The sequence below is a fragment of the Babylonia areolata genome, chromosome 29 (genome assembly GCF_041734735.1).
Source record: "Babylonia areolata isolate BAREFJ2019XMU chromosome 29, ASM4173473v1, whole genome shotgun sequence".
Taxonomy (NCBI): domain Eukaryota; kingdom Metazoa; phylum Mollusca; class Gastropoda; order Neogastropoda; family Buccinidae; genus Babylonia; species Babylonia areolata.
The window spans coordinates 8,007,749-8,024,964 of NC_134904.1; the positions used below are offsets into that span (position 1 = coordinate 8,007,749).

The following is a 17,216-nucleotide window of genomic DNA, read 5'->3' on the forward strand; positions in this document are numbered from 1 at the left end:
GTGGTATGGTGTGATGAATTCTGACACATGGTGATGTTGTGATTTGGTGTGATGAATTCTGACACATGATGATGTGGTGATATGGTGTGATGAATTCTGACACATGGTGATGTGGTGGTATTGTGTGATGAATTCTGACACATGGTGATGTTGTGATGTGGTGTGATGAATGCTGACACATGATGGTGTGGTGGTGTGGTGTGATGAATTCTGACACATGATGATGTGGTGTGATGAATTCTGACACGTGATGATGTGTTGTGATGAATGCTGACACATGATGGTGTTGTGATGTGGTGTGACGAATTCTGACACATGGTGATGTGGTGTGATGAATTCTGACACATGCTGATGTGGTGTGATGAATTCTGACACTTGCTGATGTGGTGGTATTGTGTGATGAATTCTGACACATGATGTTGTGATGTGGTGTGATGAATTCTGACACATGATGATGTGGCAACGTTGCAGTGGTGTGCTGGTGTGTACGGACGTGATGGCTCGAGGTGTAGACATTCCTGATGTGGACTGGGTCATTCAGTATGACCCGCCCACTTCTGCAAGGTGAGTATGTCTGTACATGACTGGGTCATTCATTGTGTCTGTATGTGACTGGGTCATTCAGTATGTCTGTACATGTCTGGGTCACGTCTGTACCTGACTGGGTCATTCAGTATGTCTATGTATGACTAGGTCATTCAGTATGTCTGTACATGTCTGGGTCATTCAGTATGTCTGTGCATGTCTGGGCCATTCAGTATGTCTGTGTATGACTGAGTCATTCAGTATGTCTGTGTATGACTGGGTCATTCAGTATGTCTGTGTATGACTGGGTCATTCAGTATGTCTGTACATGTCTGGGTCATTCAGTGTGTCTGTACATGTCTGGGTCATTCATTGTGTCTGTATGTGACTGGGTCATTCAGTATGTCTGTGCATGTCTGGGTCATTCAGTATGTCTGTGTATGACTGGGTCATTCAGTATGTCTGTGTATGACTGGGTCATTCAGTATGTCTGTACATGACTGGGTCATTCAGTATGTCTGTGTATGACTGGGTCATTCAGTATGTCTGTACATGTCTGGGTCATTCAGTGTGTCTGTACATGTCTGGGTCATTCAGTGTGTCTGTACATGTCTGGGTCATTCATTGTGTCTGTATGTGACTGGGTCATTCAGTATGTCTGTGCATGTCTGGGTCATTCAGTATGTCTGTACATGACTGGGTCATTCAGTATGTCTGTGTATGACTGGGTCATTCAGTATGTCTGTGTATGACTGGGTCATTCAGTATGTCTGTATGACTGGGTCATTCAGTTTTTGTATGACTGGGTCATTCGGTATGTCTGTACATGTCTGGGTCATTCAGTTTGTCTGTGTATGACTGGGTCATTCAGTATGTCTGTACATGTCTGGGTCATTCAGCATGTCTATGTATGATTGTGTCATTCAGTATGTCTGTATGACTGGGTCATTCAGTATGTCTGTGTATGACTGGGTCATTCAGTATGTCTGTACGTGACTGGGTCATTCAGTATGTCTGTGCATGTCTAGGTCATTCAGTATGTCTGTACATGACTGGGTCATTCAGTATGTCTGTACATGACTGGGTCATTCAGTATGTCTGTACATGTCTGGGTCATTCAGTATGTCTGTGTATGTCTGGGTCATTCAGTATGTCTGTATATGACTGGGTCATTCAGTATGTCTGTATATGACTGGGTCATTCAGTATGTCTGTGTATGACTGGATCATTAAGTATGTCTGTACATGACTGGGTCATTCAATATGTCTATATGACTGGGTCATTCAGTATGACCCGCTCACTTATGCATGTATGGCCTGTCCTCTTCTGCTAGGTGTGTGTGTTGCAGTGACTTTGTTCACTGCTGTTTCGTGTTGCTGTGTGTGTTGCAGTGACTTTGTTCACTGCTGTGTCATGTTGCTGTGTGTTGCAGTGACTTTGTTCACTGCTGTGTTGTGTTGCTGTGTGTGTTGCAGTGACTTTGTTCACTGCTGTGTCGTGTTGCTGTGTGTTGCAGTGACTTTGTTCACCGGTGTGTCGTGTTGCTGTGTGTGTCGCAGTGACTTTGTTCACTGCTGTGTCGTGTTGCTGTGTGTCGCAGTGACTTTGCTCACTGCTTTGTCGTGTTGCTGTGTGTGTTGCAGTGACTTTGTTCACTGCTGTGTCGTGTTGCTGTGTGTGTTGCAGTGACTTTGTTCACTGCTGTGTCGTGTTGCTGTGCGTGTTGCAGTGACTTTGTTCACCGGTGTGGACGCACGGCCAGGATGGGCAGTGCGGGGCAGGCCCTGGTCATGCTGCTGCCAGCAGAGGATGCCTTCATCCGCTTCATCCACATCAACCAGAAGGTGCTCTGCTTTCTGACGCGCTTTTTTCTTCACCCACCCCTGCCCCACTTTTTCTTTGGTGTTTGTTCTTTTCCCACCTCTCTCTCTCTCCCTGTGGGGACATACCTCTGTCCTGCAGCAGACAGGAATGATATCTGACACTGCAGAAAATATCTTAGCAGACATGAACGTTATCAGGCACTGCAGAAAATATCTTTGCGGTCATGAACAATATCTGGCACTAGAGAAACCATCTAGGAAACATGAACAATATCTGGTACTAGAGAAAATATCTTAGCAGATATGAATGATATCTGGCACTAGAGAAAATATCTTACTAGACATGAATGATATCTGGTACTAGAGAAAATATCTTAGCAGACATGAATGATATCTGGCACTAGAGAAAATATCTTAGCAGACATGAATGATATCTGGTACTAGAGAAAATATCTGAGCAAATATGAATGATATCTGGCACTAGAGAAAATATCTTGCTGGACATGAATGATATCTGGCACTAGAAAAAATGTCTTAGTGGACATGAATGATATCTGGTACTAGAGAAAATATCTTAGGAGACATGAACAATATCTGGCACTAGAGAAAATATCTTGCTGGACATGAATGATATCTTGCACTACAGAAAATATCTTAGCAGACATGAATGATATATGCCACTGGAGGAGAACCTTAGCAGACAAACAGTATCTGGCTCTAGAGGGAAACCTTAGCAGATATAAACAGTGAATGGCACTAGAGAGAAACCTTGGTGGAATTAAAAAAATATCTGGCACTAGAGAAAACTTTAGCAGACTTAAATAGTGTCTGGCTCTAGAGTAAAACCTTCTAGAACAAAACCTTAGTGGACATAAACAATATGTGGCACTAGAGAAAAGCCTTAGCAGACATAAACAATATATGGCACTAGAGAAAAACCTTTTCAGACTTAAACAATATCTGGCACTAGAGAAAAACCTTAGCAGACTTATTCAGTATCTGGCTCTGGCAAAACATTAGTGGACACAAACAGTGAGTTCATATCCACTATCGTCATGCTATGGGTGCAGTGAGTTCATATCCACTATCATCATGCTAGGGGGGCAGCGAGTTCATATCTACTATCGTCACGCTAGGGTGCAGTGAGTTCATATCCACTATCGTCATGCTATGGGGGCAGTGAGTTGATATCCACTATCGTCACGCTAGGGGACAGTGAGTTCATATCTACTATCGTCATGCTACGGGGGCAGCGAGTTCAAATCCGCTGTGTCTAGGGCTGGGTGAAGGAAGGTGGGGCCCAGTCCTCCCTTTCCTCTGCTCCTTACCTTCCCCAGCTGAAGTCAGGTTTGAGTCTGCCCTGGTGCCCCCTCAAGTCTAACACGAACAGCATCAATATCAAATCAAATCAAATCAAATTAAAAACACTTTATTAATCCACATGGAAATTAAGTTGTGCAATCACAGGCTCATTGTAAATACTGGCATAAAATCATGCGCAACATAAGAAGAGATTAAAACTAGTCAAATAAGAATTCCCAATAGCCGACGATATACTAACCCCCCCCAAACACATACTCATGTTAAGACAATAGGGTATTGCACAATAATATTAACAAATGAAAACATCCAACAAAAAAGGGTATAGATTACTAAAAATGACATGCGCGCACGCACACACACACACACACACACACACACACACACATATGCATACACACACACACACACACACACACACACACACACGTTAATACCATAAGGTATTGTACAACAATACATAAATAAAAAACATCAAGGGAATAAATCGTATATATAAGTAAAATGCACACACACACACACACACACACACACACACACACGCACATAGCAATCACAGTTAGAATTTCAACATGAGTGGATATCAGTATGAAATAGAAACATGATCAATATGCCAGTCTTGAACAAAAGCTAATTTGTGTTTGCACATTTTTATTGTCATTGCAGCTTTGTGCATAAACGTCAAATGATTGGTAGAAGGACAAGCCCTGAAATTCCTTTTTTGAGGAAGTGTCTGGGTTTGTTCCAGTGTACCTTTGATTTACCTGTACGCTAGCTGAATCGGTAGCATTAGCAGCATTGACTTGAAGTTGTGTACCTATAACTGATATTTTAGATTTTCATTATCGAATTTGAAATTTTCATTTTTGGAACAAGAAATGATGACAGTAAAACTACAGATGATATTTTAGATTTTCATAATAATACTTGAAATGTACTTTTGGAGCAAGAAATTCACCATACTCTATGATGCTGCGGTCTCGTAGTTGTACTGTAGTGTGTTGTCAAAGTGTTTCCTGTCCATGTATCACAGTTTGTGCATGCACGTGTGTTTTCAATGTTAGACGATCGCAACTCCGTACTGGCTGGCTGTTCACAGCACACACCTTAAGCCTCTCCAACAGGTCCAAACTTCTGTCGCCAAACTCATTTTTGAAGCATGCAAGTCTCAGTGTTGTACACCTCTTTTTAAAGAAGGGCACTGGCTTCCTGTTGAGCAGAGAATACAGTACAAGACTGATGTCTCTGCCTTTTTAAAGAATGACACTGGCTTCCTGTTGAGCAGAGAATACAATACAAGACCTCATGCCTCTGCCTTTTTAAAGAATGACACTGGCTTTCTGTTGAGCAGAGAATACAGTACAAGACCTCATGTCTCTGCCTTTTTAAAGAATGACACTGGCTTCCTGTTGAGCAGAGAATACAATACAAGACCTCATGTCTCTGCCTTTTTAAAGAATGATACTGGCTTCCTGTTGAGCTGAGAATACAGTACAAGACTCATGTCTCTGCCTTCGTATAATATCAGGAACTGCACCTCAGTGTATTTTTTAGTCCTTCACTGCCCCTCACTCACATCCTTTAAAACAGAACTGAAAAAAAAAACCCATTCCTTTTCAAGCAGTGTGTGTGTGTGTGTGTGTGTGTGTGTGTGTGTGAGTGTGTGTGTGTTCTTGCCTAGTTTGTGTCTGACTGACAAGTTATCGCAAAGCACTCTGGGATATTCAAAAGCGCCGTTTGAAATGAACTGATATTATTATCATCATTAATGATATTATTCTAATGACGATTATTAATTGTTGTTGTTAGTGAATTGTGAGGGAGCTGTGTGGCGTGTGCTGCAGGTGCCCCTCACAGAGATGGAGAAGAGTTGTGACGCCCCCTGTCTGCTGAGCAAGCTGCAAAAACTGGCCACCAAAGACAGGTGATAAACCATGTGTCGTCAGACAGGTGATAAACCATGTGTCATCAGACAGGCGATAACCATGTGTCATCAGACAGGTGATAAACCATGTGTCATCAGACAGGTGATATACCACGTGTCATCAGACAGGTGATAAACCATGTGTCATCAGACAGGTGATATACCATGTGTCATCAAACCATATGTGATCAGACAGGTGATAAACCATGTGTCATCAGATGGGTGATAAACCATGTGTCATCAGACAGGTGATAAACCATGTGTCATCAGACAGGTGATATACCATGTGTCATCAGACAGGTGATAAATCATGTGTGATCAAAGACTGGTGATATACCATGTGTCATTAGACAGGTGATAATCCGTGTGTCATCAGACAGGTGATAAACCATTGTGACAAAGACAGTTGTGAAACCATTAAGGACAGATTATTGATGCAATGGTATCACTTTGTTTTATGGAGTGATATTAGGGACATATTGATGCATTGGTATTACTTTGTGTTTCACAGAGCGATATCAGGGACATATTGATGCAATAGTATCACTTTGTGTTTTACAAAGTGATATTAGGGACAGATTATTGATGCAGTAGTATCACTTTGTGTTTCACAGAGCAATATTAGGGACAGATTATTGATGCAGTTGTATCACTTTGTGTTTCACAGAGTGATATTAGGGACAGATTATTGATGCAGTGGTATCACTTTGTGTTTCACAGAGTGATATTAGGGACATATTATTGATGCAGTTGTATCACTTTGTGTTTCACAGAGTGATATTAGGGACATATTATTGATGCAGTTGTATCACTTTGTGTTTTACAGAGTGATATACGAGAAGGGGATGAGAGCGTTCGTGTCCTTCATTCAGAGTTACATCAAACACGAATGCAACATGATCTTCCGGCTCAAAGGTGAGATCAGCCCTCGCTGTGCACTGAAATGTTGGTCATAGTAACAACACTAATAATATTATTTAATATTTAACCCTGACCCAACTAGTGCAGACTCCGGCAGGGGTCTGACATTCCTGCCTGTGCAAACTACTATCCGCCTATGCGGAGAAAACGAAACTACGGCCGATAACCTCCCGGAAGTAGGTAACCTCCCCTTTGTCCCACTGACTAGCGCCCTCTTTTTCCGGCAGCCATTATGACTCCTGTTCTTGTGCCCTCCATACGGCGAAGTTTTTTTTCGTATTTTCTGTCTGTCTGTCGATTCTTTGGCGTTCTTATTAGTAATGATGATGATGATGATGATAATAATGATAATAATAATAATCATCATTATCATTATTATTATTGTTAACAGTAGTAGTATGAGTAGTAGTAGTTCTTCATCAGCAATGATAACAACAATAACCATAACAACTACATAATAATGATTTAATTTGTACAGCGCCTTTCAAAAAAAACAAACAAACAAAAAAACACACCAAAAAAACATGCTCAGCTGTGCTGTACAATATAGAAACTGACATTTAACTCACTCGGGACAAGTTTTCTCCCTTGCTTTTCCCCACAGACGGCCCATTTGTAAGGGTTTGGAAAAAAATTACAAAAAATACAAAATACAGAGTAAGAAAATGAAACTTTCAGAACTGGTTTATTACGTGTTGAGCTATTACATATAAAAAAAATCAAATTTCTCATCTTATTTTTACAGTTTTGCCATATGTAGAAAATACTTCCAATTTTTCACCCCGAATCGCCATACCAATGCTCGCTTTCTGCATTAAATTCACTTTCTTCTTTGTCATCATCCACCTCTTCAGTGTCCGACTCTTCAGTTTGTAGCATTTCAAGTGCTTCGGCAACCCTAAAACGTTGCCATCGCTGCCTTGTTCGCTCCACAACATTTTGAGAAGAGCCCGCTTTTCTAACAGGCTGGCACGCGAGCAGACGACCTGTCAGTGACTTTGTCAGCGTGTGTGCGAGACGGGCCACACATGGCAGGCTGGCCAATCATACCATTCGATTGTGGAGTGACCCAGAAAAGCGCACTCTGCTTGGGTAATCACAAAATCACGTGTACAGCGCGTGATGGATTTTTATTTCTTGAAAATGCTATTCCATTCCATCGTCTGAAACCAAATAGATTTTATGTAGGAATGCTCACGCATTCCTTCGTCCAGAAAGAGTTAAAACATAGATTTTAATACTAAAAAGAAAAACTTACATACATAACCCATAACAAGCAGCCAGCCAAACACTCATGTACTATACTTACACGCACACACACACACATTCATACAGATTATACATGCTCATCATACTTATCACATCAGATAAAAAATATCTAAATAATGCATATATACTTAAAAACCCTATCACAACCCTTAAAAGATATTCACAATTCACAAAAATCATATCGCAATACTTAAACTCCAGCAACAACAACAATAAAATTATCAACAATTGTAATAATTACAGTACATTTATAGAGTGATTAAAAACATCACTAGCCCATTCATATTCCATATTTATGACACACACTGTTGTTGTTTACATACCAATGTCCATGAACAATCCCTATTTACTACACAGACTGACGTTATTTACACACCAGTGTCCATGAACAATCCCTGTTTACTACACAGACTGAAGTTATTTACACACCAGTGTCCATGAACAATCCCTGTTTACTACACAGACTGACATTATTTACACACCAGTGTCCATGAACAATCCCTATTTACTACACAGACTGACGTTATTTACACACCAGTGTCCATGAACAATCCCTATTTACTACACAGACTGACGTTATTTACATACCAGTGTCCATGAACAATCCCTATTTACTACACAGACTGATGTTATTTACATACTAGTGTCCATGAACAATCCCTGTTTACTACACAGACTGACGTTATTTAATCCCTGTTTACTACACAGACTGACGTTATTTACACACCAGTGTCCATGAACAATCCCTGTTTACTACACAGACTGACGTTATTTACACACCAGTGTCCATGAACAATCCCTGTTTACTACACAGACTGATGTTATTTACACACCAGTGTCCATGAACAATCCCTATTTACTACACAGACTGTCATTATTTACATACCAGTGTCCATGAATAATCCCTGTTTACTACACAGACTGACATTATTTACGCACAGTGTCCATGAACAATCCCTCTTTACTACACAGACTGACGTTATTTACACACCAGTGTCCATGAACAATCCCTCTTTACTACACAGACTGACGTTATTTACACACCAGTGTCCATGAACAATCCCTCTTTACTACACAGACTGACGTTATTTACACACCAGTGTCCATGAACAATCCCTGTTTACTACACAGACTGACGTTATTTACATACCAGTGTCCATGAACAATCCCTATTTACTACACAGACTGACGTTATTTACATACCAGCGTCCATGAACAATCCCTATTTACTACACAGACTGACGATAAACACACCAGTGTCCATGAACAATCCCTATTTACTACACAGACTGACGTTATTTACACACCAGTGTCCATGAACAATCCCTATTTACTACACAGACTGACGTTATTTACACACCAGTGTCCATGAACAATCCCTATTTACTACACAGACTGACGTTATTTACACACCAGTGTCCATGAACAATCCCTGTTTACTACACAGACTGACGTTATTTACACACCAGTGTCCATGAACAATCCCTATTTACTACACAGACTGACGTTATTTACACACCAGTGTCCATGAACAATCCCTATTTACTACACAGACTGACGTTATTTACACACCAGTGCCCATGAACAATCCCTGTTTACTACACAGACTGACGTTATTTACACACCAGTGTCCATGAACAATCCCTGTTTACTACACAGACTGACGTTATTTACACACCAGTGTCCATGAACAATCCCTATTTACTACACAGACTGACGTTATTTACACACCAGTGTCCATGAACAATCCCTGTTTACTACACAGACTGACGTTATTTACACACCAGTGTCCATGAACAATCCATATTTACTACACAGACTGATGTTATTTACATACCAGAGTCCATGAACAATCCCTATTTACTACACAGACTGACGTTATTTACACACCAGTGTCCATGAACAATCCCTCTTTACTACACAGACTGACGTTATTTACACACCAGTGTCCATGAACAATCCCTGTTTACTACACAGACTGGTGTTATTTACATACCAGTGTCCATGAACAATCCCTATTTACTACACAGACTGACGTTATTTACACACCAGTGTCCATGAACAATCCCTGTTTACTACACAGACTGACGTTATTTACACACCAGTGTCCATGAACAATCCCTGTTTACTACACAGACTGACGTTATTTACACACCAGTGTCCATGAACAATCCCTGTTTACTACACAGACTGGTGTTATTTACACACCAATGTCCATGAACAATCCCTATTTACTACACAGACTGACGTTTATTTACACACCAGTGTCCATGAACAATCCCTGTTTACTACACAGACTGACGTTATTTACACACCAGTGTCCATGAACAATCCCTATTTACTACACAGACTGACGTTATTTACACACCAGTGTCCATGAACAATCCCTGTTTACTACACAGACTGATGTTATTTACACACCAGTGTCCATGAACAATCCCTGTTTACTACACAGACTGACGTTATTTACACACCAGTGTCCATGAACAATTCCTGTTTACTACACAGACTGACGTTATTTACACACCAGTGTCCATGAACAATCCCTATTTACTACACAGACTGTCATTACTACACAGACTGACGTTATTTACACACCAGTGTCCATGAACAATTCCTGTTTACTACACAGACTGACGTTATTTACACACCAGTGTCCATGAACAATCCCTATTTACTACACAGACTGTCATTATTTACATACCAGTGTTCATGAACAATCCCTGTTTACTACACAGACTGACGTTATTTACACACCAGTGTCCATGAACAATCCCTATTTACTACACAGACTGACGTTATTTACACACCAGTGTCCATGAACAATCCCTATTTACTACACAGACTGACGTTATTTACACACCAGTGTCCATGAACAATCCCTATTTACTACACAGACTGGTGTTATTTACACACCAGTGTCCATGAACAATCCCTATTTACTACACAGACTGGTGTTATTTACATACCAGTGTCCATGAACAATCCCTGTTTACTACACAGACTGACGTTATTTACATACCAGTGTCCATGAACAATCCCTGTTTACTACACAGACTGACGTTATTTACACACCAGTGTCCATGAACAATCCCTATTTACTACACAGACTACAGACTGACGTTATTTACATACCAGTGTCCATGAACAATCCCTGTTTACTACACAGACTGATGTTATTTACACACCAGTGTCCATGAACAATCCCTGTTTACTACACAGACTGACGTTTATTTACACACCAGTGTCCATGAACAATCCCTATTTACTGCACAGACTGACATTATTTACACACCAGTGTCCATGAACAATCCCTCTTTACTACACAGACTGACATTATTTACACACCAGTGTCCATGAACAATCCCTATTTACTACACAGACTGACGTTATTTACATACCAGTGTTCATGAACAATCCCTGTTTACTACACAGACTGACGTTATTTACATACCAGTGTCCATGAACAATCCCTATTTACTACACAGACTGACGTTATTTACACACCAGTGTCCATGAACAATCCCTCTTTACTACACAGACTGACGTTATTTACACACCAGTGTCCATGAACAATCCCTGTTTACTACACAGACTGATGTTATTTACACACCAGTGTCCATGAACAATCCCTGTTTACTACACAGACTGACGTTATTTACATACCAGCGTCCATGAACAATCCCTATTTACTACACAGACTGACGTTATTTACATACCAGCGTCCATGAACAATCCCTATTTACTACACAGACTGACGTTATTTACACACCAGTGTCCATGAACAATCCCTATTTACTACACAGACTGACGTTATTTACACACCAGTGTCCATGAACAATCCCTATTTACTACACAGACTGACGTTATTTACACACCAGTGTCCATGAACAATCCCTATTTACTACACAGACTGACGTTATTTACACACCAGTGTCCATGAACAATCCCTGTTTACTACACAGACTGACGTTATTTACACACCAGTGTCCATGAACAATCCCTATTTACTACACAGACTGACGTTATTTACACACCAGTGTCCATGAACAATCCCTATTTACTACACAGACTGACGTTATTTACACACCAGTGCCCATGAACAATCCCTGTTTACTACACAGACTGACGTTATTTACACACCAGTGTCCATGAACAATCCCTGTTTACTACACAGACTGACGTTATTTACACACCAGTGTCCATGAACAATCCCTATTTACTACACAGACTGACGTTATTTACACACCAGTGTCCATGAACAATCCCTGTTTACTACACAGACTGACGTTATTTACACACCAGTGTCCATGAACAATCCATATTTACTACACAGACTGATGTTATTTACATACCAGAGTCCATGAACAATCCCTATTTACTACACAGACTGACGTTATTTACACACCAGTGTCCATGAACAATCCCTCTTTACTACACAGACTGACGTTATTTACACACCAGTGTCCATGAACAATCCCTGTTTACTACACAGACTGGTGTTATTTACATACCAGTGTCCATGAACAATCCCTCTTTACTACACAGACTGATGTTATTTACACACCAGTGTCCATGAACAATCCCTGTTTACTACACAGACTGACGTTATTTACACACCAGTGTCCATGAACAATCCCTGTTTACTACACAGACTGACGTTATTTACACACCAGTGTCCATGAACAATCCCTATTTACTACACAGACTGGTGTTATTTACACACCAGTGTCCATGAACAATCCCTATTTACTACACAGACTGACGTTTATTTACACACCAGTGTCCATGAACAATCCCTGTTAACAACACAGACTGACGTTATTTACACACCAGTATCCATGAACAATCCCTATTTACTACACAGACTGACGTTATTTACACACCAGTGTCCATGAACAATCCCTGTTTACTACACAGACTGACGTTATTTACACACCAGTGTCCATGAACAATCCCTCTTTACTACACAGACTGACGTTATTTACACACCAGTGTCCATGAACAATCCCTCTTTACTACACAGACTGACGTTATTTACACACCAGTGTCCATGAACAATCCCTATTTACTACACAGACTGACGTTATTTACATACCAGTGTCCATGAAAAATCCCTGTTTACTACACAGACTGACGTTATTTACATACCAGTGTCCATGAACAATCCCTGTTTACTATTATAATGATAGTGATACCATGTTGTGGTCACAGACTCGAAGTTTGGTGAGGATAGGTGTGATATTGTGACAATAATGATGATAATGATGATGATGATGATAGTAATACCATTGCTGTGATCATAGACCTGAACTTTGGGGACCTGGCCAAAGGCTTTGGGTTGCTGAGGATTCCCAAGATGCCGGAACTGAAGGGAAAGAACCTGCAGTCGTTCACACCTGCAGACATAGACGTCAACACCATTCGCTTCAGGTGAGTCTTTGCTTCAGGCGAGTCCTAGTTTCATTTGAGACTGCTTCAGGTGTCTTTGCTTGGTGAGAATTTGCTTCAGGTGTCTTTGCTTCAGGTGAGTCCTCGCTTCGTGTGAGTCCTTGCTTCAGGTGAGTCTTTGCTAGTTGAGTTTGCTTCAGATGTCTTTGCTTCAGGTGAGACTTTGCCCCAGGTGAATTTTCACTTCAGGTGAATCTTCCAGTTCCCCTCTACCTCACAACAGGTATGCCATCTGACAACAGCAAATTTCCATCTGACAACAGGTATGTTTTCTGACAACACTACATTTCCACCTGACAGCGGGTATGCCTTCTGACAACACCTCATTCCCACCTGACAACACCTCATTCCCACCTGACAACACCACATTTCCACCTGACAACAGGTATGTCTTCTGACAACACCACATTTCCACCTGACAACAGGTATGTCTTCTGACAACACCTCATTCCCACCTGACAACAGGTATGTCTTCTGACAACACCACATTTCCACCTGACAACACCTCATTCCCACCTGACAACACCACATTTCCACCAAACAGGTATGCCTTCTGACAACACCACACTCCCACCTGACAACAGGTATGTCTTCTGACAACAACACCACATTTCCACCTGACAACAGGTATGTCTTCTGACAACACCACATTTCCACCTGACAACAGGTATGTCTTCTGACAACACCTCATTCACACCTGACAACACCACATTCCCACCCGACAAAAGTGTGTGTGTGTGTGTGTGCGACATGGTAATGCCAATGGCTAATGTGTGTGTGTGTGTGTGCATGTGTGTGTGTGTGTGTATGTGTGTGTGTGTGTGCGTGCATGTGTGTGTGTGTGTGTGCGCGCGTGTGTGTGCGTGCATGTGTGTGTGCACTGCCTCAGGGACAAAACGAGGGAGAAGATGCGCCAGCAAAGACTGAAGGAGAAAGAAAGCCAGAGAAGCCAGAAGCAACAGAAGCAACAGAAACGCCCAGTGCAGGTAACTGGTGTCCACACACTCCCTTTTCCTGGCTGTGTTCTCTTAGCTGTGGGACACAACACAGGGCAGGATATGGAAGGGCAGGGTAGGGTAAGGCAGGGTAGGACAGAACAGGGTAGGACTGGGCAGGGCAGGACAGGATAGGGTAGGGTAGGGTAGGACTGGGCAGGGCAGGGTAGGACAGGGCAGGGTAGGACAGGGCAGGGTAGGATAGGGCAGGGCAGGGTAGGGCAGGGCAGGGTAGGACAGGGCAGGGTAGGACAGGGCAGGGTAGGACAGGGCAGGGCAGGGTAGGGCAGGGTAGTACAGGGCAGGGTAGGGCAGGGCAGGGTGGGACAGGGCAGGGCAGGGCAGGGCAGAACATGGCAGGGTTACCGTTGATCAGTTTTATCATAGTGTCTGTTTATATAAATAGACTGATATAAAACACGTAGACATTACATCCCTCCTCATTTTGGAATAAAAAGATATTTTTGAAAATGTGTTGTTGATTTAAAATTGTTCTTGCACAAGTTTGAGAATTCATAAACTTGTAGGAATGAATTATGATATTATGTGTGTTTTACTTCTTTCCCTTGAGAGTTCATAAGTTTGGACGAGCAAAATATGTTATTAAAATGTTCTTCATTTATTGCACTTGAGAGTTAGTGTACTTGAACCTGAAGAAATGATCTTGAACTGATTAACACATAATTTCACACAATCATTGAAATAAGAACTTTACAAAAGCGTATAGTTAAATTGAACTAACTGTAGAATGCATTTTAGCACACACACACAAGTAGATATGTAGACATTACTGGTGGCTGTGCTTTCAGACAGAATCCTGGTCCAAACAGGTGTGGTAAAAGTGGCAATTTGCTGGGTGCCTGTGCCTTCAGACTGAAGCCTGATCCAAACCATTGATCTAAAAATAGGCCGGATAGCTCATTGGCCAGGAAAGCTGAAGCCAACTGGACGCCATACTGATTGATACTTGTATCCGGCTGTAAGTCTGTTGAGAAGTCGTCTGCTAATTGGTGGTAGTTTCTGAACTGTAACTGTATCTTGGCTGAAATTGTGTCATGCTTGCCACCATGACATGCCAAATGTTGTGTCTTGATTGATATCTGCCAATGGTTTATTTACCAAAGTTATTACAGGAAAACAGTGCAGTGACACGAAGCACAAACTTGCTGTGGAGGCACACACAGGAACGTCAGCTCAACTAATGCCACAAGCAAGTGAAAGCTTGCCGTGAAGCAGTCTTCGTAACCAGCTGAGCGCTCGGCTACATATATGAAGTTACTTCTTAGCGCTGTACTGACACAAGCAGCAAAGTGGCTGATTGAACACTTCTGCTGGCTTCAGTTAGCAAAGGGGCTCAAAGAAGGCATTAAAAGTGGCATTTTGTCAGGTGCCTGTGCTTTCAGACAAAAGCCTGGTCCAAACAGAAGGTGTGATAAAAAAAAAAGGCATTTTGTCGGGTGCCTGTGCCTTCAGACAGAAACCTGGTCCAAACAGAAGGTGTGATAAAAAAAAGGCATTTTGTCGGGTGCCTGTGCCTTCAGACAGAAACCTGGTCCAAACAGAAGGTGTGGTAAAAGTGGCATTTTGTTGGGTGGCTGTGCTTTCAGACAGAAGCCTGGTCCAAACAGAAGGTGTGGTAAAAGTGGCATTTTGTCGGGTGCCTGTGCTTTCAGACGGAAGCCTGGTCCAAACAGAAGGTGTGATAAAAAAAAGTGGCATTTTGTCGGGTGCCTGTGCTTTCAGACAGAAGCCTGGTCCAAACAGATGGTGTGGTAAAAGTGGCATTTTGTCGGGTGCCTGTGCTTTCAGACGGAAGCCTGGTCCAAACAGAAGGTGTGGTAAAAGTGGCATTTTGTTGGGTGGCTGTGCTTTCAGACGGAAGCCTGGTCCAAACAGAAGGTGTGGTAAAAGTGGCATTTTGTCGGGTGCCTGTGCTTTCAGACGGAAGCCTGGTCCAACCAGAAGGTGTGGTAAAAGTGGCATTTTGTCGGGTGGCTGTGCTTTCAGACGGAAGCCTGGTCCAAACAGAAAGTGTGGTAAAAGTGGCATTTTGTCGGGTGCCTGTGCCTTCAGACAGAAACCTGGTCCAAACAGAAAGTGTGGTAACAGTGGCATTTTGTCGGGTGCCTGTGCTTTCAGACGGAAGCCTGGTCCAAACAGAAGGTGTGGTAAAAGTGGCATTTTGTCGGGTGCCTGTGCTTTCAGACGGAAGCCTGGTCCAAACAGAAGGAGAAGAAGAGCAAGCGGCAGATGAGGAAGGAGAAGAAGCTGAAGAAGGTGCAGAAGGAGGCGGAAGTGATGATGGGGAAGCGAGGGCGGGAGGAGGAGGAGGAGGATTTGGAGGAGGACATGCGACTCATCAAGAAACTGAAGAGAGGGAAGGTACTTGTATTTTTATTTCTTTTTTTTATCACAACAGATTTCTCTGTGTGAAATTCGGGCTGCTCTCCCCTGGGAGAGCGTGTCGCTACACTACAGCGCCACCCATTTTTTTTGTATTTTTTCCTGCGTGCAGTTTTATTTGTTTTTCCTATCAAAGTGGATTTTTCTGCAGAATTTTGCCAGGAACAACTTTTTTGTTGCCGTGGGTTCTTTTACGTGCGATAAGTGCACGCTGCACACGGGACCTCGGTTTATCGTCTCATCCGAATGACTAGCGTCCAGACCACCACTCAAGGTCTAGTGGAGGGGGAGAAAATATCGGCGGCTGAGCCGTGATTCGAACCAGCGAGCTCAGATTCTCTCGCTTCCTAGGCGGACGCGTTACCTCTAGGCCATCACTCCTGTGGAGCTGCTGTCGACAGGCTGGTCTGCTGCTGCTGTTCTTTCTCTTCCCTCTGTCTCACTTGCCTTTTTTTTTTTTTTATTCATGATAAATGAATTCCTTTATTCACACAGTGACGTTTCCATAAGTTAACTTCTAAATTGATGACAAATATGAATATAAGGATTTGGGGAAAAAAGACATGAATGGAAATTGTTCTTATA

The 17,216-nt window shown here is 42.1% G+C and overlaps 1 protein-coding gene across 1 annotated transcript in view; it reads left to right on the top strand.

Moving 5' to 3' along the window:
* The window catches only part of LOC143274810 (ATP-dependent RNA helicase DDX55-like), a 43,362-nt gene that overhangs the window by 22,638 nt on the left and 3,508 nt on the right, over positions 1–17,216 (top strand). Inside the window, exons 10-16 of the mRNA XM_076578741.1 lie at positions 472–564; positions 2,255–2,369; positions 5,513–5,592; positions 6,419–6,507; positions 13,089–13,215; positions 14,123–14,219; positions 16,434–16,610. Coding sequence (XP_076434856.1) covers positions 472–564; positions 2,255–2,369; positions 5,513–5,592; positions 6,419–6,507; positions 13,089–13,215; positions 14,123–14,219; positions 16,434–16,610 — 778 coding nt within the window. The remainder of the gene's footprint in view (positions 1–471; positions 565–2,254; positions 2,370–5,512; positions 5,593–6,418; positions 6,508–13,088; positions 13,216–14,122; positions 14,220–16,433; positions 16,611–17,216) is intronic.